Consider the following 23,904-nt stretch of genomic DNA (forward strand, 5'->3'; position numbering starts at 1 on the left):
AACACAACTCTCAGGCCAGCCTGGTTCTTCTGTATGGCGAAAAAAAACCTGGAATAGAAGCCCAATCCTCGCTGTGAGGCTGGGACTTCTTCCACTGTCTGGCTCTCGACGTGCGACTGGATCTCCGCCAGCAGAGTTGTTGTCCCAATCTGTGGGAGAGGAGAGGAGGGGGGAAAGAGAGGAAGGAACCGGTAGGCGGTAGCCCGTGGAGACTACAGAGAGGATCCAGGGGTCTGATAACTTCTGGGGCCAAAATTGCACATGAAAGGCAAGCCTGCCCCCGACCGGAGATATGTTGACCCAATTCTGAGGCTGTAGTGGAGGAGGGAGGATTTTCAAAAACCTTGCCACCCTCCCCCCTTTGTTGTTTCATCAGATGCCGACTCGGAGAACGGTCAGGTTGTCTGGAGCTCTATTTTTGGAAGCCTCAGAACCTGTCAAATGCCTGCCCTTTTCGGAGCATTGCTGCGACTGGGTGTATGGCTTGGCCTTAGTAAGAATAAAGACTTTGCAGTTTTGCGAGCTGCTGTTCTTTTTATCCAATTCCTCATCCGTGGTTGAGTGGAAGAGGTCACTACCCTTGAAGGGAAGGTCTGTGATGTGTTCCTGGACATTGGGATTAAACTTAGTAGCCCGGGACCAGGCGGTTCTTCTCATGTCCGTGGCAATGCAGGTGGCCCGGGCAGAGGTACAGATGTGGACCACGGTGGACTCCATTATGTCCTGCACTACCAGCCTGGATTCTCCTAGTCCCGCCTTGAAGTGCACTTGGCTCTGTGCTGGAAGTTCTGGGAGGAAGTCAGCAATTTCCTGCCAGAGCCTTTGGTTAGCGGCTGCCAGCATGGCATCTGCGTTGGCCCGACACAGGTGCAAGGAGGCGTTTTAGTACAGCTTTTCCCCGTATGCCTCGAAGATCTTCTCCTCCTTGCCTAGCAGTGTCGAGGACGAGGTGGCAGAGGACAGCTGAGGCTTGGAATAGAGTGACGCCGCAGCAATCACGGAAGAGTGCGGTTGTGGATGCGCCAAAAGCAAGAGTGTGCCCCCCCACCATCTGCCTGTACTTGGCATCTAGGCGCCAATTGACAAGCTGGGCCGGGCGCGGCTTTAGCCACCCCTTCTTGGACAGAGCAACTAAGTCGTTCTGCATCGGGATCCCCATTTGGTAGGGGGTCTTAGGGTGAGGACTTCTGCCAAGACCCCCTGCTCGGGCTGCTCTACCTCGGCCTGAGGAAGGCCCAAATACTCTGCCAAACCTGCAAGGCATTCATGGAAGGCCCTGGCTGAAGATGGCGTGTCCGGTTTGTCCTCATCAGTGTCCATTAGGGTGCTCGGGAGCTGGTGGAGGAGTGCTGGGCGCCATGGGCTGCGGTGTGGAGACCAGCGCCGGTGGCTGCTGCTGCGGAGGCTGGTGTGGAACCACCTGTACTGTGGGAGGCTGGGAAGCCGGAATCAGAGGAGCGGCTGGGGCAGCGGCGGCTGCGCTGGGGCCTATGGCACCGGAACCATAGCAGGAATGACTATGGGTGCCGGTGGAGTGACCTGGGGGGCATGTCCCGGATGGCATCCCGGAAGATGGCCCCCATCTGGGAAGTTCGCATCAGCCCTAGGTACCTTTCAAAGAACCCATCTTCAGAGGCTGTAGAGGTGGAAGGTGATATTGACGGAGTGGCCAAGGGAAACTGGGGCCGGGGCACACTCTGCCTGGGGTGCAGGGGAAACCTGCCCTGCGCTACTGATGGATAAACTGTAGGCCACGCACCTGGTTGACACCAGTCCCACCGTGTGACTCTTTTCTCCACCCGCTCGACAAGAGGACATCGGACGAGTGGCCATATTGTTTGGCGCGGCAGCCATTTTATCGAGCTGCGTGCCACGTGCCGAAGTCGTGGTGCCTGGCTCGCTGCAACCAGCCCCGTCCAAGACGCTTGGTGTTGGAATAAAAGGCCTACCCCACACCTCAGGCCATGACCAGGAGGCGTATTGCCCTCGTCAGAGATGCCGATAGTGCTGTGTGAAGGCGCCCCCTCGGACATGATGCCGGTACTAGGGCATTGCCCCTCGGGAGTAACCCTGGTAAAACAACCTTGCAGTCCCTCAGCACTGAACCCGGAAGGATCCAGAGACCTCTCGGCCGTGATGCCGGTAGCTGGACGAGCCTCAGTACGTGTGCTAGTGCTAGAACCCAAAAGGTTCCTCCCGGTTGGGTGCTTTCTTGGGAAGGAGTTGCGTTTCGGGGTGCGATGGTGAATAGAGGCCTTTCCTTCGGCCTCGAGCAATGTTTGATGGAGTCCTTTAGGATCTCCGGAGGTTCTGGAAGAGCTCCCTCCACCTAGCTAGCCTGTTCTTCAGTGGCGGTGGAGTCAGTGCGGCGCACGCGGAACAACCTTCCCAGCGATGGTCGGAGCCAAGGCAGCAGAGGCAAAGGGCATGGCGGTAGGATGTAAGGAAGAGCCCCTCGCAGGCCGGACACCTGCTGAAGCCCACTGAAGATGACATGTGCCGGAAGACCAAGTACCTATTGAAAAGAAAATGACAAAGATAGAAGAATATCTGGGGAAGAGAGCGTGGTATTACATAGCTGAAGTCAAACCCAGGAGCGCTGGTGAATTCGTCCCGTTCCCGCGGACGCAGAAAAGGGGACTTAGGAGTGGCGCTGGTGGGCAGAGTCAGGCGAGAGCATGCTCCCAGGGTCGCGCCCCTGCACGCCTCTAAATTTAAAGGGGAAGAAGATTTTTTCTGGTGAAAATGTTTCCATCTCCCATCCATCATGAGGGACGCCCATACAGTATGGAGGAAAGGGGATGGGACGTAAGAGTAAGTACTTGTTGATTGGCATCCAGACATTTTGAGCAGTAAAAAGGACTGACGGGTGAGTCCGGTGGGAGGAGTCAGCATGGGCAGGCACACCTTGACGGGCTTTAGATTTAAAAGGGAAGTTGTTTTTTGCAGTGCAAAAGACTATGGTCCCATCCCTGTGGGACAGTCTCAACAGTATGGAGGGACGGGAAGTAGGTGCATGGCCATCAACTCTTCAATATAACACTCAGCAATTCATCATCAATGGCTTAGTATAGTGATTAACTATTCTAATCAATGGCTTTGTATTGTCAGTAAAAGTATAATCCATGAATCTGTATCCACAAAGGCTCAATATCATCAATAGTTGTAAATCAGAAGCCCAGGATCATCTCTGGCTTGGTCTCATCAGTGAAACTGCATTATCAGTAGGGTGAATTGGCATGGTGCCATCAATGGATTAGCATAATGTGTCGTACATTAACAGAACGTTGCAACATTGTCACAATCATTGGTGAAATAATTGGTTCAGTATTGTCAATAGCTCAGTCATTTACTCTCCATCATCAGTGGCTCTACATCACCATCATCAGTGGCTCTACATCACCATCATCAGTGGCTCTACATCACCATCATCTGTGGCTCTACATCACCATCATCAGTGGCTCTACATCACCATCATCATCAGTGGCTCTACATCATCATCATCATCATCATCAGTGGCTCATCATCATCAGTGGCTCATCATCATCAGTGGCTCATCATCATCAGTGGCTCATCATCAGTGGCTCATCATCATCAGTGGCTCATCATCATCATCATCAGTGGCTCATCATCATCAGTGGCTCATCATCATCATCATCAGTGGCTCATCATCATCATCAGTGGCTCATCATCATCATCAGTGGCTCATCATCATCATCTGTGGCTCAGTAATGAATGGCTGAGCATCATCAAGGATCCAGTAATAGCCCAGAATAAGCATTACCAACAACTAATAGTAAACAATGGCTAATCTTCAATATTGGCTCATCATCCTGGGGTATGTGTACCCAGAGAAGCGGTCACTATGGGCAGTGAGAGGGCAGCCGTCGGTGACAGAAAAATAGCCACCACCAGTCAGTTAAAACTACTACTGCAGGGAGGCACATTGCATAATTTTCAAATAAACATGTCTCAAATTAAATAAAAGCATCATTAATACGAGTATTTTAGTATTATTGGCACAGGTTGAAACACTATTTCCACAGTACCAGATAAAATACTGGTGCAGTGCTATAATAAAGGTAGCTCTCAGTTTTCAGAATCTTCTATACCTGATTGATGGGCCTTTAGAAATCTGAATGAATCACAAGGTGACAACTCAGGGGATAACTTGGGGAAAAAGAGAATGAAGTGAGGGATTAAATACTCAACGCTGGAAAAAAATACAGGTTGCTCTGAAAGCCGGCATAGTAAAAACCTAGAAAGGCAAGTATGGTAGAGAAAAAAGAATGGAGACCAACAAGATCTAAAACAGGCAGATTAGAATAGATGGAAAAACAGAGCAGAAAATTCCCAAATATAGAACAGAAACTGAGTATAGAGAAAGAGGCATCCACTGAAGGGCAGAGAGAATGTAATGCTCAGGCAAGAGTAGAAATTGGTAAAAATATCAGGGGGTTGGAAATGATAGGTGGGAAATATAGATGCACCTAAAGCAGCATCTTCAGAGCAGACAATAGAAGACACTCCTGAGCCCAGCGCAGGTACTACCACAGAGAGAGGGTCAGACGGGTAAAAGGAGAGGGAAAGAGGAACAGTAATTCTGATAGTATTAGATTTTGTACGTATCTCGATGAAAAAAGGTTAAATAATGACAATTTTATTTTTTGGCAAAATATTAAAAAGGGATATTACTTCTGGCACATAATTATGAGAGTGATTTCCGTAGCCACATAATGCATCACATACTGCTAATTGTTTGTGTGTTCATTGCTTCTACTGGGCACACAATGTTCCATTGTGTACACAAACGTTTTGTAGTTGCAAAGCCAAAATGCTCCAGGGAACTGTGAAAGAACTTGTACTTTATTATTTCATCAGCTCCGCGCAAAACAGTTTGTAAAGTCATCATCTTTTGCCAATACATTTTGAAAAGGGTGTTCCAACATTCACGATTTAGTTCTTTTTTTGTGTGCTTCTTGGGATGGTAACATCTGTGCTGCCGTTGTCTTTTTTTTTTTTTTCTTTTTTTTTTTTTTTAAAGAGTAGCGATCTTCGTGCACTCACTTGTTCATAAACTTAGCACATTTTCAGAGCTTGTATAATTTATGTTAAAAAAAAATGCTAATGGGGTCCGATTTTTGGGTGCAAAATTGCCTGGTTTCGAACAGCTTATCTGGCCCTGCATACGCAATGTCAAACACATGCAGAACCTTATGCACCCAGCAAGGCATTCCTCTCTGAAATGTAGACATTGTTGACTTAATGTCCTAAATGAGTGGTAGACTCACAGTTACTTGCCGACATCCATTCCATTAACATACAAAGAAATAAGTTACCTGCAGAGCTGTCCCCACTGTACAGAGGCATGAACATGTCGCTATGCCGATGTGACCTTTTCGGAGAGAAGCGCACCCACTCTTGAAGTTCTGGAGAGGGGGGGTCATCCTTGCTTGGAGTGTATTTCTGTGCCTGTAAACAAATAAGAAAACGCATTAGCCACAGAAGAAAAATAACCCTTAATGTTTCATCATGCTTTAAGAATGTTTCAATTGCGCGTGTGAATTTAGACTGGGTTACAAGGTAATAGCTATTGCACTAGACACTGGCACCATCAAATAGTGATTATATGTGGAATAGCATAATGAAGGGTGGCAGAGATCCAGCAATGGCTTGATGCAAAGTAATGACTATTTCTTTGAACTTCACAGTAAAAGGATTTTTAGGAATAAAAAGGGAGTTCTCATTCTCAACAACAGTACTTTAGGACCAGTAACACAATATTTTAATTGTGAAACACTTTTTTTTTAGCATATCGTACTTCCTTGCAGCTGGTAATTCCAGTAATAATGTTGTTCATGTTTTTTTACTTAAAATCTTTGCTCGGATCACGCAACACAATGAGAGTGTTCCTCTTTGTGGCACATGCAAGGACAACGGTCTGAATACGGAACAGTGGAGAAAAGGGGAGGTGACTGAGCCTTTTATATTGGTCCAGTTTACCTGCATTCATGCTAAAGAGATACTAGAGCGAGTAAGATCTGCTGCCTAAAGGTGCAGTGAAGAGCTTCTACTGTTATTGCCAGCTCTTGTCCAATCCAGCTATCTCACTTGATGTTAAATGGGGCAAAGCCCTTACACAAGATTACTGCAAGGGCGGTAAAATGGAAGTGCATGAGCAGTAAAAGAAATGTTCGACACTGCAGCGACTACAGCATTCATAAGGCAATGGACCACTTTCCTACATGAGAACGAGAACAGAGCCTTTTTCAGAGCACATGTCAATCCAACGCAAATGTATGCATGAAATTGACATATGTGCATAGGGCCTAGCCTCCATGCACACTGCAAGTCAGCTCTTTGCTCATGCACACAAGGCATGCTCTCCCACCCAAATCGTATTATGGGCATGGAGGGTGGGCCTACGGAGTGGAGGAAAGACGCTCGCCTAGTAGTCACTACACTGAATACCTTCCTTACTCCTATATCTAATCCCTTTCCCCCATACTTTGAGACTAAGCAAGAAGCAAGACTCTGCACTTGGTGGAGGAAGTACTCTAAGAAAAAGATTTTGACGGACACTTTGCCCAGACGCATTACCTGATATGGCATAGTGTTCATACAGCATTGCTTGCAGAAGTCCACAGGAGAAGCCCATGTGGCCGCTTTGCTCATTACATCACAGCGGACTAGCCTTTCAAACGTCACAGCCATGGCCTTTGCTCTGACAGCATGGTGAGCGGAGGCCCTTAGGTGAAACCTTGCCCTGTAGGTTGTAGAATTCGGGGTGGGGGAAGTATACTAATCAACGTGCGATGGAGGCATCAGATACCTTCTTGCACAGCTGGACACCACCAAATGTTACAAAATGATCATCCTCAATTGGTTAGGTCTAGGAAAAGCAAACATTCAGAGTATTGATTGTCCGCTAAGCTATGACTGGGAAGGCAAGATGTTGTGAAGAACCATTGCTTGATTAATGTGAAAGGAAGATGCCATACAAGGGAGAAAGGCCAGGGGCGTAAAAAGAATCATCTTGTTTCTATGAAACACTACATACGGCTTTGTGACAGAGATTGGATTTCACCGATTATTTGTCCACAGACATTCCAAGCACCCTGCAGACTTTCGTGTGTAAGAACTTCAAACCAGGGTGCCTTCATCCCTCTGAAGGCTGATACTTCTACCAGCACTTGACACCTGATATTTGCACTTACCTTTGCACTTGCCACCTGCTGGCCGTCACCTTACCTATTTTTATTAGTCTATCCCGTGTACTGCACTGTCCCTTCCCTCCTGCCCCGCACTTTCCCCCTTCCCTCATCCCATGCACTTGCGCGATCTGAATGACACCTTGCCTAGTAGGATCGTTGTCTGTCCTCCCTTTGTTCCCCCCCCTCCCTTCCTCGTCGTGCCTTAAAACACTTGTGTATAGGCGCGTTATGAATGCCATATCATACTCTATTGCCAATGCCTACCATACCGCGGCCTCCTGCTCCTTTTAAGCATCTCAAACTGCCTCCAGCTGAAGAGCATCCGGTCCTGCACCATGAGGATACCGCCTCAGACTGTCAGAAAACTGGAGGAACTCCCTCCACAAGATTCACCTCAGATGAAAATCAGCACCTTTCATGCCACCATGTCGAAAATGTTGATCCCTTGCCCACTATGAATGAAAAGAAGGTTTCCTGTATCAACTGCAAGAAAGGTCACGAAAGAAGAGAATGTATCTTCCCATTTTCAATGACATGTGGGAGAATGGTCTGCTGATTAGACAAAAACACATGTTTATGGACATGGCCCAGAGCAGAGTTTGTGGTATCTGTGGCTGCACGGAAGAGATCCTTCAACCCTGTATAGTCCTGTAGTCCCTCTGGACAAGAAATCAGACAACCTCATGCTTTTGGTAAGTGGATCCTCTCCACCATTAAAGCAGCACAAACACTACCCTTATTTGCCTTTGATCTACTCAGGAGAATCTGCACTTGAACATGCCATCTCTGTGGCTACTGACCTTGCTGATACAGGTTTTCACCAAATGTGCAACAGTGCTGTCCTCCGCCCACCAGGGTTGGCTAAATACTAACTTTAGGCCTGACGTCCAGCCAAAGTGGTTAACATGCCATTTGAAGGTGAGAAACTTATCGGGAAGAAGGGCGAGAACACTTTAAAAGGGATCAAAACCCCCACTGACAAAGCCAGGTCACTTAGCAATCTACAACAATGGCATCCTTTTCCATCCTTTCGTTCCAAGCACCACTTCTAACAGCATGTTAGGGACTACCGCTCCTCATACTGCCCCAATCAAATAAGGGAGCCACATATACCACAAGAGATCAATACAAAAATCATGCGCAGTAATGCCATGAGGAACATCGCAGCCCAACAGTCAATCCGGCTAAGTAGCTTGAATCGTGCCTGGCCCGCCCTCTCACCTCATCACCCCAGTAGGGGGGCGCCTGTCTCTTTACCAACATCAATGGCAGGAATTCACATTGGACAAATTAGTACTTTCAATACTGGCACACAGCCACACCTAGGGTCAGAAAAAAGACCTGTCTGCACTTCAAAAAGAAATAAACGCATTACTAACAAAAAAAGTCGATCGAGGTAGTCCCTTGTTACTAAAGAAATCAAGGTGTGCATTGTTACTTTTTCGTCTGCAGGAAGACAGGTGGGTGGTGGCACATTTTAGACCCAAGATACCTCAGCAGGATTCTTCACACTCAAACTTCTAACTGATCACTGTTCGAAAGATTCTAAGTCAGCTTTCCAAAGGAGATTTTCTGTCATCTTTAGACATGGAAGATGCCATTTTCCACGTCCCAATTCACCACCAGTTGCCCAAGTTCTTGCCTTTCATAGTAGCAAGATGCAACTTTCAATTCACAGTTCACATGTTCAAACTCAAGTTGGCCCTAAGTATTTTCACGAAATCCCTCATCCGAATCACACCTCAGGAGAGCAGGCATCCATGTCCAACAATATCTAAACAACATTTTAATTTGTGCTTTCACTCTCCGCCACGGTCTAAGGAACACTACGCACACTCTCCACCAGGGTCTCAGGCACATTACGCGCACAAGGAATGCCATTTCATTAGACTTCTCGTTGAATTACAAGAAGCCATCTAGGACTCCATCCTAATATATGGTGATCAGGGGAGCAGCCATAAATACAGCTATCTCAAGAGCAACTCTATCCAACGAGAGTGCAAACTATCTCAGCCACCATCCAAACTTCTTCAGAAGCTCATTGCCTCAGTACGAGTAATCAAGTCCTTCCTGAGCATGCAGTCATCCTGTATACCGGTAGTCCAGACAGCCGACTTAATATAAGCCAGCTCAACACTGTTTTCAGCAAAGCTCTTCTTTGGTGGCAAAACACCTAAAACTTCATGCGTAATGTACCTTTCACAACTCCCTGTCATAAGGTGATGGCGATTACGGATGCTTCCATGCATGGCTGGGGGATCGTAGCGTCAAGGGAAAACTGTACATTTATTAATGGACAACAATACCACAAGGTTCTATAGGTCCAAATCATGCCCAGAGAAGCACAAACACTAAGCAAATGGGCCCGGCATCAACAACTCAGTGGCAACCCGCTCAACAGGGAACTCCTTAGTTTCCACTGCACCATAAGGGCAGCTTGGAAGCATTCATCCAAGATATTGGCACATCCTCAATATGGGTGTTATAAGGTGGGAAAAAAGAAGAATATCTAGAGTGACTCTCTTAACATCAACTACCAGGGGTTGCGGGGGGTGGGGGGGAGGACTTTAACCCAGAGATAACACTGTTCTGAAGTAGTTCCGCCTATGTCTAGAACCTTGGAACACGTTTTGGAACACACAGATATGTGCCATTTGTCACAGTGTAAATCGGGATTGTGGCCACCAATCTAAAATCCATCCGTACGGCGGGGAACAAGCTGCCAGTTCAAAGAAGGCACAGGTTACACACATGCTTGTACAAAATACCGCCAGTTTTAGTCTCATCTTAACCAAGCAGCGGACAAAAGGTGTTACTTTTATTGTTGAAGACTAAGACTAGGTCTTTGTGGACGACTTGGATCTATGTTTGTCTGTTGTCGGAGAGGACCCTCCACGAGTCGGACAAGGAGTTTGTAGACACGCGTGAGCCTTTATCCCTCGTTTTTTTTCTGATGGCATCTTTGTCGATGGGACCTTGGACGAGTGTTTAGACCCAGTATGGGACCCCTTCACCACTACCTGGTGTTTTCCTAACCAGAGAGGAGTGTTTGGCCTTATCGTGGCTCGTGGATTTTGGCTCACCTGTTTTTTGTTTTTTTGCCAACGGTTCTTCCAACTCGAAGAAAGGACCTTGGGCCGTGCCATGAAGCACACCTTGACTCACAGACGCTTCTGTCAGCAATCTGTGCTTGATGGAATGTCAGAATGATTCTAACCAAGCTGTACCAGCAACAAAGTAGGCCTGTCAATAAACTACTCAAGGAAGCACCCTAAGTCCTCAGTATTCAGACCTTTCCTCAAATGCAAGCAAATCATTATCCACTGCGACAAGTCCAGAGGAAGTGCCTGGTCCCTAAAAAGGTTTGCTGCAAAGAAGAAAAAACTAGAAACTCAGCTATCTTTTATATTATGTGCTTAATTCTTAAAAGCCACTTGTCTGCCTCTACTACAACAGAACAAGCAGATATTTTAGCAAAGTTTAACATTCACTTACAGGAACTGGGATGACCAACAGGGCTTGGTTCCAGCATCTCCCATGATCTCTTCCCATTCCTACCTTTTTACTGTGGGAAAGCACAACAAACATGTGACTACAAACACATTTGCTATCAATTCTGCATTATGTTCCAAACCTTACAAGACCATTGTTAACAATATACTTTCTGAACACTTACCTGCACAGATGCCCCACTCGTGTTAACAGAAAACAGTTTGTGTCTTGAAGAAGGGGCAGATATTGGGCGGGGCCTTTTCACTTCTGGCTCCTCCACCATTTGAAAACCATGTTCGTCCTCCCGGTAATAGTGTCCTGTGCTTCGACAGCGCCCCTTTTGGGATGACTCCTGTTCAAGTACTATAGAGATGGGGGGCAGGGTTGCAGTAGGACTTGTAGGGGGTGAGCCACTGGTCACAGTAGAGTCAGAAGCTGAACTAACTTGCGGTTTGTGCTTGAATTTAATGGAGTCACTTCTCTTCGGAGGGGTTGGAGGTGTCGATGCTCTGTCAACTTTAGAGGTTTGTGGGGAATGGCTCAGCATCTGACCAGGAGATAAATGTTCAATTTTAAGAGCTTGTGGTCTTTTAAATGTATTTGGGTCAAATATAGATTTTCTGTGTGTTGGTTTTTTATAAACTGAGAATTTTTCAGTTTGTACTGCAGAAAAATTCACCATTACCTTTGGCCAAGTCCCACCATTGTGCTTGGATCCATGTACCTTGTCTAGTGTGGATTCTACAATAAAACATTCTGCGTTGTCAAATGGCAGTCGTCTACTGTCCATTTCAACCATGGGGTACCCACGTTCTTCATAAATGTCTGTACCAAACGAGCTCAGGCTGTGCTCTGAATTGCTGTGGTAACCATGCAGTGTAGTCTGGGGTGGCTCCATGATCAAACCAGAGAACGGCTTGGTGTTGAAGAACAGACTGTCACTTTGATCACCCTCAGCTTTCTTAAGCTCCAAGATATCTGGGTGGAAAATGTCAGTTTGGGTCGAACTGTTATGCTTCAAATTCCTTTTATTCTGTGCTTGGACCTCAGATGAATGGATTCTGCAGTGTGACATCTTCTCCACATCCTTAAGACTTTCAAACAAGTTTTGGCCACTCCAGGAGGAACACTGTGGAAACACCTAGACAAGAGTGAGATAAAGGAGTAAGCATGTTTTGTGATTTGGGACAAAATCACATGATTTCACTTTTTAACCTGCCTCCCAGATGATTACTTTGAGATGGCTAATAATTGCCTTCTATTTTTGGTCATAGTGAGGCTTCACAGGAATGATCTCAAATATGCTTTTCATGTAATGCACTGCACTGATTTAAGGTGTGTCCCTTCCTTTTACCTCCCACATATTACAGATTGTGTTATCCTACTTGGCATGAGCCTTTGTACACAGACAGAACATTAAAAAAGCAATTCCCAAGAGCAGGAGACTGTAAATATCCCAAATGGAGAGGAAGGAAAGAGGAGAGACTTATCTTGTTCTTTTATTTTGCCTAGCGGAGCTGGATATGAATATCACATTGGAGTGGCACCCAGTATTTATTTGTATGCTATCTGCGTGCTAAGCCTCTACAGTACTAGTAACTTAACACTTCTTTAATTGATGCTTTAAAGCACCCTACATAAAAGAATCAAGTAATAATCCCTGTTTGGCGGAGTACTTAATCTCAACTTCCTCAATGCTCTGTACCCTATCTCCCAATCAATGTAATGTTGCTGAATATCCTCTCACTCCCTTATCCCCATCACTTTGATTGGTAAATACCCTTCTTCTAAGACAAAGGCCAGATGAACAGGTCTGTCACACAGACATGTTCATGTGTGATTTATTTCACTATGGTAAGAAACCACACAAATGACTTGCAGCAATTAAATATGTATTCGAAAAATTAAAACAGATAGACACCTAAAAATACACAATTTCAGTACATTTTAGAAGGACATTTGTAAGATCTGTGCTCTTTCAGTTCTTACCTTCATAAGGGAGAGGCTGAGGGAATCCCGACAGTTTCTCAATAAAGCTTCACACTCAGTCAGGGATTTGTTATCTAGTGCAATTCCATTGATCTAAAGGAGGAGTACATTTATGTAAACAAAAAAAAAGAATGAAACCTTTTGGGGACAGCACATACTGTAAAATATAATGTCAACGCAGAGGGGGTGAACACTACTTCGGTGCTCCTCCAACAACCAACAGTATTCATAATGAGATTAGTAGGGACGTAACCTTTAGATCTACTGGTGATCTAGGATCAAAGATCATGTCGCAGGGGAGAGGACTTAAGACAATTTAAAGCCAAGGCACTATTTGTCCAATGCTCAAGATTTTAAAATGAAAACACTAGATTTCAGGATTGAAGTAATTAGTTCCAAACACCACAGTGGAAAAATACAGCATATTGTGTGGGGTTCTTTTGATCCATGACTATTAATCACATTCTTTTTTGTTCTACCATTATTTTAGTAACATTACATCACTGTACCCCTGAAGTGTTCCATGTGGCTTAATATAGTAGAGGTGCATAGGGTTTGGTGCATTCACGACCCGCTCCACAGCTAAAACATGCAGCACATTGGTCTTTTAGGGCCAGAAAGGGAAAAGCAACCAGGGTTCTGCATCAGTACCCTTTCCAAGAGATTGCTTGGGCGGGTTCTAGAAAGCATGAAAAATACTTTCTACCTGAAATGTAAATGTAGAAAAGGCCCCTCCAAGTGTGCCACACATGTTCACTTCTTGCTTGAATCCTTGAGCACTGCCTGTCTTGAGTCGAAAAGGACATCTATAAAATAGCACTGCCCTATAAAACAGGCCTTTCTGGAGCAAAAACTCTGCTTTTGAACCAAGTTGCATAACCACAAAGCATTGCTCAGTGTCTGAACTGGAGGTGAACTTCCATGGATGGATACTGGAGGGCGCTGTGGCATGTGTGCTTTAGCTGAAACAACCTATTCTGTTCTCAAGTGTTTCCTCTTATTGATCTAGCCCTCAGGCCACTAAGAACGAGCCACAGACGAGCACCCTTCTCCACGCAATCAGGAATGCATATGGTGTCAGCATTAACTTCACCAAAAGTGGGTGAAAGAGGGTGTGACTACCAACACTGCCCGTTACAATTACCCAATGATTTCTGTTCTTAGCTTGTGATTACCACCTTGTGAGGCGAGGGAATGGTAGCTTTTAAAAGGGACAGTGAACCAGGAACCCCCTCCGCCCCTATGGAATATGGAGCATTTTCCTTTGGAAGACCAGATGGAAAAGAAAAAGGAAAGGGAATGCAAAAAATAGAGGTCTGGATAGATCTACTGGCTAGATCTGCTTTTTAAAAGCATAGGAGGTTGGGTATGAGGTTGAGGCATAGGTGATTATAGTTCAACTGGAATATCCAGTATGAATTGAACATTCAATGTGACACCAGGACCACTTGCATGGGTATATGGTAGAATACGAATAAGTAGGCTATGCTGGGTTACCAGGTTGTATAAATTATTCGTATCGAGTAGGACCTGTTGGCATTGTTTATGGGTGGATTAGGTTGTGTTTACTGCCAGAATTACAAATATTTTTCATATTAATACTTCAACATGTGTCTTATTTTGTTGACTGCAAGAGAGGAGTTGATGTGCATTTCATATCATGCGCATTTCTCCACAAGATTATATACTTTCATGTACTTACATATTTGGTTTACCTTCAGAAAAATCACTTATCACTTTTTCAGACCTAGTGCTTGAGTGCCATTAAAGCCTTGGTACCAGTGAACTGCCACTGAGGCCTGCGCTTTGATAGTTTCACAAGACTAAAAACCACCTCTATAAATCTAAATTGTTTGTCCTGATAAAAGCGAAAGTTTTGAAAAAACCCTCAGACCACACAGAACAAGCATAATATGTACCTATATAGAGTCAAAGAAAACGTTTCATTCCAATGGCCATCAACAAAATAGATAAAAGAAAAGCAGCCTACCTCAAAAAGAAGGAGTTTATGGATGCAAGATTAAGATGTAGGACTATCTTTCAAATAAGGACATTTTCCCCACAGGTTTGCATTGCATGTATACTGTAATACTGCTGACCTTCAACTATAGTGTTTCAGATCTATTAAGGAATATTGTTGCCCCTGCCCAAAACTGTGACCGGCAACATTAAAAAAGGCACAAAACACTTACAGCTATTATTCTGTCGCCCATGGTGAGGGAACCCTCTTTAGCAGCTGGGCTACCAGGCATGACAGCTGCCACTAACACTCCAGACTCCAAGCTGATACCACTGTCTGTAAGCGGGAGAAGTGATGCAAGCTTGTTAATGAAGATATTAGAATTGACAACAATTAAGCATCATACCAGTCATAAAATACAAGTACAGCTCCAGCCTGCATGCACTTGCACCTCCTACAACGCAGAAACATTGCACCGTCCCCCTTGGCTCAACATCAAGACAATAGTAATTCCCTTCCAAATGCCTCTTATTCAACACCTAGACGAAACGAATCAGTTCGCCTACATATGAATCAGATTCCAAACGGTGTTTCCAAGCTGCCTTGCAAGTTTCAGCATGGGTGAAGGTGGCTAGTAAAACCACTATTTTCTCAATTGTAAACTGATACTGTGGCTGATTGAAGCGTGCAACTTGATAGAGCACTAGTGAGCATGATGCACAAGTCTATGCAACCGGCAATGCACTGTTTGAAGACTGATTATTTCTTAACATTGATGGCATTTTAAAAAACCTCGCAAACATGTTTGCTTAAGCCGGAAAGGAAGGACTACAAAGACAACAGTACTAACATTTTAATGTTGGCAGGAATACAGACAGGATGCCACAAGCCAACTTCATCATATATAAGCAGCATGTTTTTCTTCAACTAAGAGCAAGCACTCGTTTCACCCAACGTCTGTCAGACCTCAAACTAGTGCCATGGCCTTTCAAGTACAACATTTTACTCCTATGTGCATTTTCTACAGGGTAGCTTTGCTGGCATCACTACAGGCTTTTGTTTGGGTGCTGGCAGAAGAATAATCGCGCTTAGTAAAATCCATCAAATTGTGGAGCCAACTGACTTTTTAGGAGGGGTATTAAACCCCCACTAGGGTAGGGTCTAGGGAGATCAACTGAAGCAGTGCATAGGGCTTTCCCTTGAAGTTAGTCAACTCTCCCTGCTGATGTGTCCGAGCAGCAAGCCTTCACATTCCAGAGAAGTGAGACTAGCGTAAAGTACAAAACACATACTCAAAGCATACCAAATAAAGGATGGTCCATACAAGTATACACTAAATGTATATAGAATATGAAATTAAAAATAATTATGCGGGGCATGGACAAGATGGGGACTGAGTGAACATTCCCCGATAACGCTCCATCATTCCTCAGTCGCAACAGAGAGATGCAAGTTCACAGAATGAGATGAAAGGCACAGAACTGGCAGTAGTGCCAGTACAGCAGTCTTTTGGCAGTGGAGAGACAGTGGGCCTCATTGTGAGTCCGGCGGTAACCGAGGCGGTAAAGCCGCCTGGTTACCGCCGGACTCTTAGTACCATTCCGCCTCCGTGATTCCCGGAATTACCGGGGCATTACAACCCCGGTTTTCCAGGAATCACGGAGGCGGAATGGTGTTAATCCCCATTCCCATTAATGGGAATGGGGATCATGGAAACACCGGCAGCATCTCGTAATACTGCCGGTGTTTCCTCGTCCGCCTGCAGGAGGGCGGTGTTAAACCCGCCAGGTCAAACCTGGCGGGAACATCACCTCCCGCCTGCAGGAGTCGGGATCGGGCGGTCCGGAAACAACGGTGGGGGCGGGTTTACCGCCACCCTTATTTCCGGACCGCCTGATTTGTAATGAGGCCCAGTATCTCCTCCGGGAGATGATCAGTTGGATCGAGATCCCAAAAGTGGTAAAAGCTACAAAATGGTGTTCTGGGGCCTATGTAGCGATGAGGGTGGGTTGAAGGACAATATGCAGCTGTGGATACAGGTTTGAAGGGAAAGTTTTGGGTAATGGCCTCAGAGGTGAACTGCTGGGAATGCTCCGAGCCACCTCCATCCCCAAGCGTCAGAGAATGAAAGGCAAATCTGGATACTGTGGTCTGTGTTTGACAGATCGGAGCACTGACAGGAGCGCGGGCCAGGCACAACACTGGGTGGCAGATCATTTTACTGTGAGCCTATCTCTGCGACACATTCCCTGGCCAGCATCGCTGTTGTCGTGGATGATATTGCACATTCTGTGTCATCAGTGCCTGGGGATGCGGGGTGCCTCTCTGATCTGCCTGGCAGAATCCCCATGAAGAGGCTCCCCCTCTTCCAACCATTTCCCACTCAGTACATGACTGCACAGGGGGGGGGAGGGGACATACAGCCAACGGTTTAGTCGAGAGCTCTCCATTTGGGAGGATTTGACTGGCCATGCCTACTGCCCACAGTGGGCCAAATAAGCATAGAAGGGAGGAAATGGGATGTTGCACAGATGCAGGTAAACCGACGAGATCGCCTTGCAGGCGAATTAGGTTAATCTGCGAAATTCTACCAGCTAGTTGGGTACTACAATGCACTGGAGACAGAAAATACTCCACAGATAGAGTATACTAACAGTACAAGTGGAACAGAGGAGACCCAATTGGCAAACACAAGTGTTGAGAAAGACAGTCGTTTTTAAGTAGTCTACCTCCAGAACAATCTGTACACTGCAAAACAACCCTGAACCAAAGATGACTCGATCACAGAACCAGGCGATTATAGATTTGGAGGCATTTTTGGATGAAACAAAAAAACGGTGCCCATGCATAAGGAGGAAAGACTATCAGATCAGTAGGCCAAGGGGCAGAAGTGCAAAAGTACTTCTCTGTTAAAAAGAATTTCTAGAATCTGACCTGGTGGACAGATTTTAAGAGGCCCCTCTAGTTATAGTGAACATGGGAACTCAGAGGTTAGTCAAAACCAATCAAGGTAAGCATGGCAAGTGGTCACAGCAGAGCCTCAGGAGAAAGTGAGTGTGGTGAGGGGTCCACAATGAAGCACACAATAATTGAATTGAATCAAGCACAAAAATACCATCATCATTATAGGCCAAAAGAGAGACACTAAGAAATGAAATAAGCAGGTAGTAATATCACACAATATTAGATTAACAAAAAGTCAAAGCTTCTACTTCGGAGAGGGGGCTGTAGTAGGAAGAGTTCTGGTGGTGGTGAAAATGTTCCAGAAGATTTTTCAACAATGTTGCAGGTCAGTAAAATTATATTCCTAACTTTTAAATACAAGCTTTTAGATCCGAGGATCAAAAAGTGATGGCATGGGATACCAAATGCTTATTCTAAGGTTTATTCTAAGGTTTATTCTAAGGAAAACAGGGGCCGTTGAATGCATTGTAATTACTTAACCCCCTGACTCAGTGGGTCCAATCCAGTGTTTTAGGGGATGGGGGGACTGAGGGAGCACCCTTGAGGTAGGTTTTCCCACCGTTTGTTTCCGGTCCAGGATGTCTATGGGTTGCAGGTCAGAGGATTTCTCCGGTTGGGTACTGGTGCAGGATGCAACCACTTGCGAAGAAGGCAAGCGGAATTCACAGATGCATGACTCTTCAGGATATCTCACAGGACTCGGGGAAGTGAATTCTACTGACAGTCATGGTAATCGTCTCCCCAGTCGCAGTTGAAGACCACCACCAGAGCAGGATCCCCTGAAGCTGAAACTTGGCAGGGAGACTACATGTGGCATGAGCTGACGAACACCAAAGTTCCGGCAATTAACGCAGAACGGCAACTATTCTACAAAGGTAGCCCACTGGAGAGCTGGTCAGTCAACCGGGTGGTCCAGGGACACTCCTGAAGGCTCAGGATGGCTGGATCCTTGGGAAGGTGTCAAGACTAGTTGGTCCCACCATTCGAAGGGTTGAAACACTGCTCAGGGCCTTCACAGGCCAAACGCAGGAAGGGGATGCCAGGACTTTTCGGGGGGAGTCCACATATCTTCAGTCAGCTGCTCTTCTACACAGGATGCTTGGCTCCAACGCTGATCTGAAGAAATGGCTGCATGAGTCCTCTTCTTATCTTAAATCCTGGCTGGAAGCAAGTCCAAGTCCACCAATGGTAAGGATCTGCACCTTTTGAACAGCCAGCAGTGGTCCAACAAGGAACCACTGTGGGTTTCACTCAAGCCCCATAACTACACTTTTTGGAATCCCAGATGTGGAGTGGGACCAGAGTCCCACCCACATCATGGGTCCACACACACCGGGCCAGCAGTAGCCCATGAAAGCAGCCGATTTCCCGGGCAAATGCATGAGCATATAAGGGATTTCCTGACACAAGAAAGCAGGAAGAAGGCCAAACAACAATATGGCCAAAGGACAAGCGAATGAACTTGTGGCACGGCCATTTTAGGGCACTAGCCAATTTTAGTAGCCAGACGTGACAAATGTGAATGTGTATACTAAAAACACTGGAAACATTTTAAAAATGTATCTGTTGCCACCAGCTAGGCACATACACAACCAAACATTCCAAGTGTTAAACACTAGGGTGATACAAAAGTATCCCCACTGCATTGTAAGATGCTGTGTGCACTGAAACAGTTAACAAAAAGATAAAGACAAAAGGGAAACGCGTTTCCCAGTACTGATAGTCTGGAGGAGTAATGAGTTTCCCAATTACAAAATGATGAAAAGGTCAGTGGAGGGAAGCTAAAGACCTCACTTTTCCCTGAAAAAAGTAGGACAGATTCAAAAACAGAAGCAAAATGTTTGGGGGAGGTGGGCATAGAATATGACGGTTATGTTGCCTAAAGAGAAATCTTTCTTAACACCTGGACCACGGAAGTATTTGTTAAAGCACCAATCTCTTTCAAGGACGAGATTAAGGGCACTCTCAAATCAGAAGACTGCATTACTACGCTCAGCGCAAAAAGAGCAGTTATAGCAGAAAACAGCAGGGAAACATCTCTTGACGAAAGAGTGGGCTTAATCACAACCTGTTTCTAGGTGGGAAAATGACACAGGCACAACACCAAAAGAGCTCTGTGAATTAGCAACAGCTGTACAACACACCAGAAGATTGTGAAAACAGAATGAGAAGAGAAAACATCTGGTTGAGATTTTCGAAAGAAGGGTCAAGTTGAATGACATCTTGAAATGCATGGGAGCCCACTTTGGCCAAATACTTGCCCGAAAACCAATCAAAGAGCTAGTGACCGAGAAAGCACACACAGTGGGACCACCAAAACAGAATAAAAAGTCACCCACTGCGTGACAGTGGTGAAATGTCATGACCTTGTGACCAAGTATACAGTGCACATAGCATCGAACTGAATTTATGCCCGGCACAGTTAAAATCTTCCAAGATCTGGCACCAGCGACATTGTTAAGAAGGCAGGCACTGAAACAGATCACTCAGGAATTGACAGAAGAGACATCACATAGATGTTGACTTACTCTTTGGCCTCCAATTCAAGATGGAGGGAACAATCAAGACTATTGCAAATTCTAGCCAAGATGCATAGGCTTTAGATATTACACTGCCTAAAGAAGATGAAGGGTCTATGCTGACGGCTAAAGACCGCAGGGGAAACAAGTCTCAGCTATGGCAAATCAAAGGAGGAAAGAAGAAGCCCGGGATAAAACAAACCTGAAGCAGGGGGGTGGTGAAGGGAGACTGTCCTGCAGGAAACACTGCTAAATTTGAAGTAGGAAACTTAAGACTATGGAAGAAACATGGAAAGCAGACCGCTACAGGGACACGTACGTTTCTCTCCCACATGAGGCAGTGTATTAAAGGTGCGAAAAGACAAAATTAAATTACATTAAGTGGGGTGCGAGAATCGAATTAAAACGTAAGAACACCATAATGGGGCACTTATTGTTAAGGATGCTCCAAGGAGGGAGGGAAGGAAGAATCCAAAACGGAATTTCCTAACGAGCAGTGGACAACATTGGAAACTATTGCAAGATAAAAGAGGGTTTAATTGGTTTTTGTTGTTGTTCTGGACAGTTTGGAGAGGCTTGGAAAGTGAGGATTAATTAAAGGGCGTCTCAAAGTTAGAGATACCCATAGGGCATTGGGAGACAGTAGAAGTATAGATGGGAAAAATGCAAAGCCAGAGTCAATTTGGCAGAGCGGTCCTAAGTGACAGGATGTAAGATATGGTATCTCAATATTACAGAGAACAACTTCCCAAACAAAAGTGTTCAGTGGTGTAGGAAATTGTAGAACAAACAAGCCCATGTATTCACATTACAAGAAACACATACTCTTACACATGACCAAGTTAGATTTTTGAAATCACTGCTATCCCATAGAGTTTCATTCCTCATCTGCAAGCAAAAAAGCAGGAGCATAAATACCATTTCGTAGGAGAATCTTTTAAGGAGGAATAACAGAAGAACCTGAAGACCTATTATGCTTAAGGGCATGATTAAATACTAAACATATTTGTTTGATAGTTTCTATGCTCCCCATTCTAACCAAAACTAGTTTATGTTAACCTTCTTAAGTTCCCCATCTAATGTTTGCAGACAAGAGGATGAACAAAAGCAAGGGATATGAACATTATGAACCCGGACCAGGAACACTCACACGAGTGGAGTTCAGGGGGAGAAAAAGGCTCCATTCAGTTGAAGGACACCCTTAAACCAATGTTTCGAAAAAAAATGATTACCTGTACTTGTAGAAATCATAGTAAAGTGAAGGCATGTCTTGAGGGAGATTAAGCCCAGGCGCACAGAGAACTGGAAGCAGTATGAGGAAGTTCTGAGCGACTCAGCAGGCAGGGTACACATCAAACACGTTGAAGACATAAGGGAATATGTGAAATGGAATACAATGAATGTAACATCGGCCAGCACGTTCTAGGAAGGCCTGAAAGTGTCAGTAAGAAGCATGCTGATCTCAATATCAACATACCTTAAGCAAATTAGGAATAAATAAGAAGAGGCATCAGTTTAACAGCTAGGAAGCCTGAACATCATACATAAACAAAATCAGTCTAAAAGAAAGCCGAACGGTTCGGAATCTACTTCATTAAATATGCAATAAGGCTTAAACCCAACTGTTGTAACAGAAAATGTGCTGTAACTAGGTAATACGGCAGAACTGTTACAGGTTCGAGGCACACGCCGTAACACTAATGTTGACTTCATTATAGACGAAGCAGCGAAGGAAGAACATGATCATTGGGAAATATTTTCTTTATGCACCTTTCCCCTCCACAGATATCAATGGACCCCATTCTTCTCCTCACGTAGTCCGGCTTGCCCGGATTTTCTCCATCATGTCGGAACACGGAACAGGCTGCAGCAGTCTAGCGTTCCTGCCGACCTACCTGGAATGGGTTGTTAGCCACGCCCCTATGTCTCCCAGCCGCATATCCGGACACTTTGCATTGGGCACTTTGCGTTGCTACTCTCTCCAAGAGTGTTGTTACGCTCCGCAAGTACACATTCTAAGTTCCTGATTACTTCCTTTCACTGATTACTCTTTCTGTATCGTACTAATACGCAATCATAATCCTCTATTAGTAATCACCCTTTCTCCCTTAGGCAAATCATTAGTTTTGTGTTCTCCAGCCTTTTGTTTACCGACTTCCTCCGAACTCTCCACCTCTACTTGTGTTCCTGGTAGAATCTTTAGGTACGTGGCGGGCTGCTCTTATTAGCTATATTATCTATTTCTATCTGCCACACGAGTAATAAAGCTCGTCACTCTACCTTAGGAAATCTTACATTAGGCAGTTAGTACAAGGATTCCACCTCTGGAAATTTCGAAGGGGACAGTTCACTCGATCCCTACGGTCTGGCATCTCAGGCGGTAAGGTCATCACTGAAACTTATTTTCGTACGCCTTCTCCATCCTTTTTCTACATCGGAATTTTCCGTTCACTTCTGCTGGAATCTTAGTGCTCTCTTGTTTATCTCCCAGCCGCTTCTGGTCAGGTCTACCTCCTACTTTTCTTCACCGACAAGACTCAGGAACAATCATTCTAGCGGCTAGGGTAAGCTCTCAACCCTGTAAACAGCATTTTGTTTTTAATATAACATTTTTATTGTTTTGTGGACATAAACAAGCACAACAAAAATAAGTAGTTGACATTTGGTCACTACACAACCATTTAAACATTTAAACACACAGGTATACATTTCTTCCCGGCATCTGGTTTATGTTTGCATATATTGTAAAGTTGTTACATCTAGAGTTTCTCTAGATCGTTCCAATGGCTTATATCCGTTCACTGTTCGGCGCTCAGTGTCCCTATGTCTGTTCTTTGCTTGCCTTCAGTTGTCCTGCCATTTTTGCCAAATCTTGGCTGCTTTCTCTGGGCATCCTCTTGTGGTGTACACTCACCTCCATTGGGACGCACATGTCCACGTCCGCTACCCATTTGGCGTACTGTGGCAGTGTGGGCCTAGCCCCATAATTGGGCTAGGTTTCTTTTTGCGAGACTCGTAGTCGTTGCAAACATGAGTTTTTCAAATCTGGGTGGCTCTATATCCGCATCTATTCCCAGTATCAGGAGTTTGGGGTCCATCGGTATTTCACGGTCAAGTACTGTTGGGAGCCTATCGCAGCATTGTTGCCAAAAGTCCTGTATCCGCGGGCATTCCCATAGGATGTGGAAGAAGGTTCCTCTCAGATGGTGACATCTCAAGCAGTCAGGGTCCGTCGCCTTTCCCCATTGGTGCAAGGTCTCTCTAGGATAGTAAATCCTATGTAGTATTTTTAGCTGGACCAGCCTGATTATGGCTGAAATTGCTGATTCCCGGGGGTACCTAAGTGCCACTGTCCAGTCCTCTGCTTGTATTTGACCCACATCTCTTTCCCATTTCTCTTTAAGTCCCGTGAGTTCTTTCGTGGCAAACAAGGTGATGGCATTGTACATTGTGGATGTTACTTTGTGTCCAATTCGTTCCATCACTATGTTCCTCTCGATCGGGGTGCATTCTGGCACATTTGGGAGGTCTATTTCGCTTGCAGTAAGTGCATGCCTTATCTGTACGTAGTGGAAGTACTCTGTGATGGGAAGGTTGAATTCGTCTTTCAGGACTTGGGATGTCTTGATTTCGCCATCCTGTACCAAGTCTTCTAATGTCTGTATCCCCGCCTCCTCCCAGGCTACCCATTTGGGAATGTCTTTAAGTTCCGGGAGGTGTTTATTCCACCAAAGGGGTTGTTTCAATGTGACCTTCCCCTCCCACC

General features: G+C 45.3%; 1 protein-coding gene across 9 annotated transcripts in view; it reads right to left on the reverse strand.

Moving 5' to 3' along the window:
- DLG5 (discs large MAGUK scaffold protein 5) overlaps window positions 1-23,904 on the reverse strand; it is a 1,559,980-nt gene that overhangs the window by 737,925 nt on the left and 798,151 nt on the right. For all 9 annotated transcript variants that reach the window (XM_069610999.1, XM_069611004.1, XM_069611003.1 and 6 more), the window contains 4 exons: window positions 14,888-14,991; window positions 12,696-12,788; window positions 10,891-11,847; window positions 5,340-5,472 (listed from right to left, as the gene is read on the reverse strand). In XM_069610999.1, coding sequence (XP_069467100.1) covers window positions 5,340-5,472; window positions 10,891-11,847; window positions 12,696-12,788; window positions 14,888-14,991 — 1,287 coding nt within the window. The remainder of the gene's footprint in view (window positions 1-5,339; window positions 5,473-10,890; window positions 11,848-12,695; window positions 12,789-14,887; window positions 14,992-23,904) is intronic.

Source organism: Ambystoma mexicanum, chromosome 8, assembly GCF_040938575.1.
Source record: "Ambystoma mexicanum isolate Mex_15411 chromosome 8, UKY_AmexF1_1, whole genome shotgun sequence".
Lineage (NCBI taxonomy): Eukaryota > Metazoa > Chordata > Amphibia > Caudata > Ambystomatidae > Ambystoma > Ambystoma mexicanum.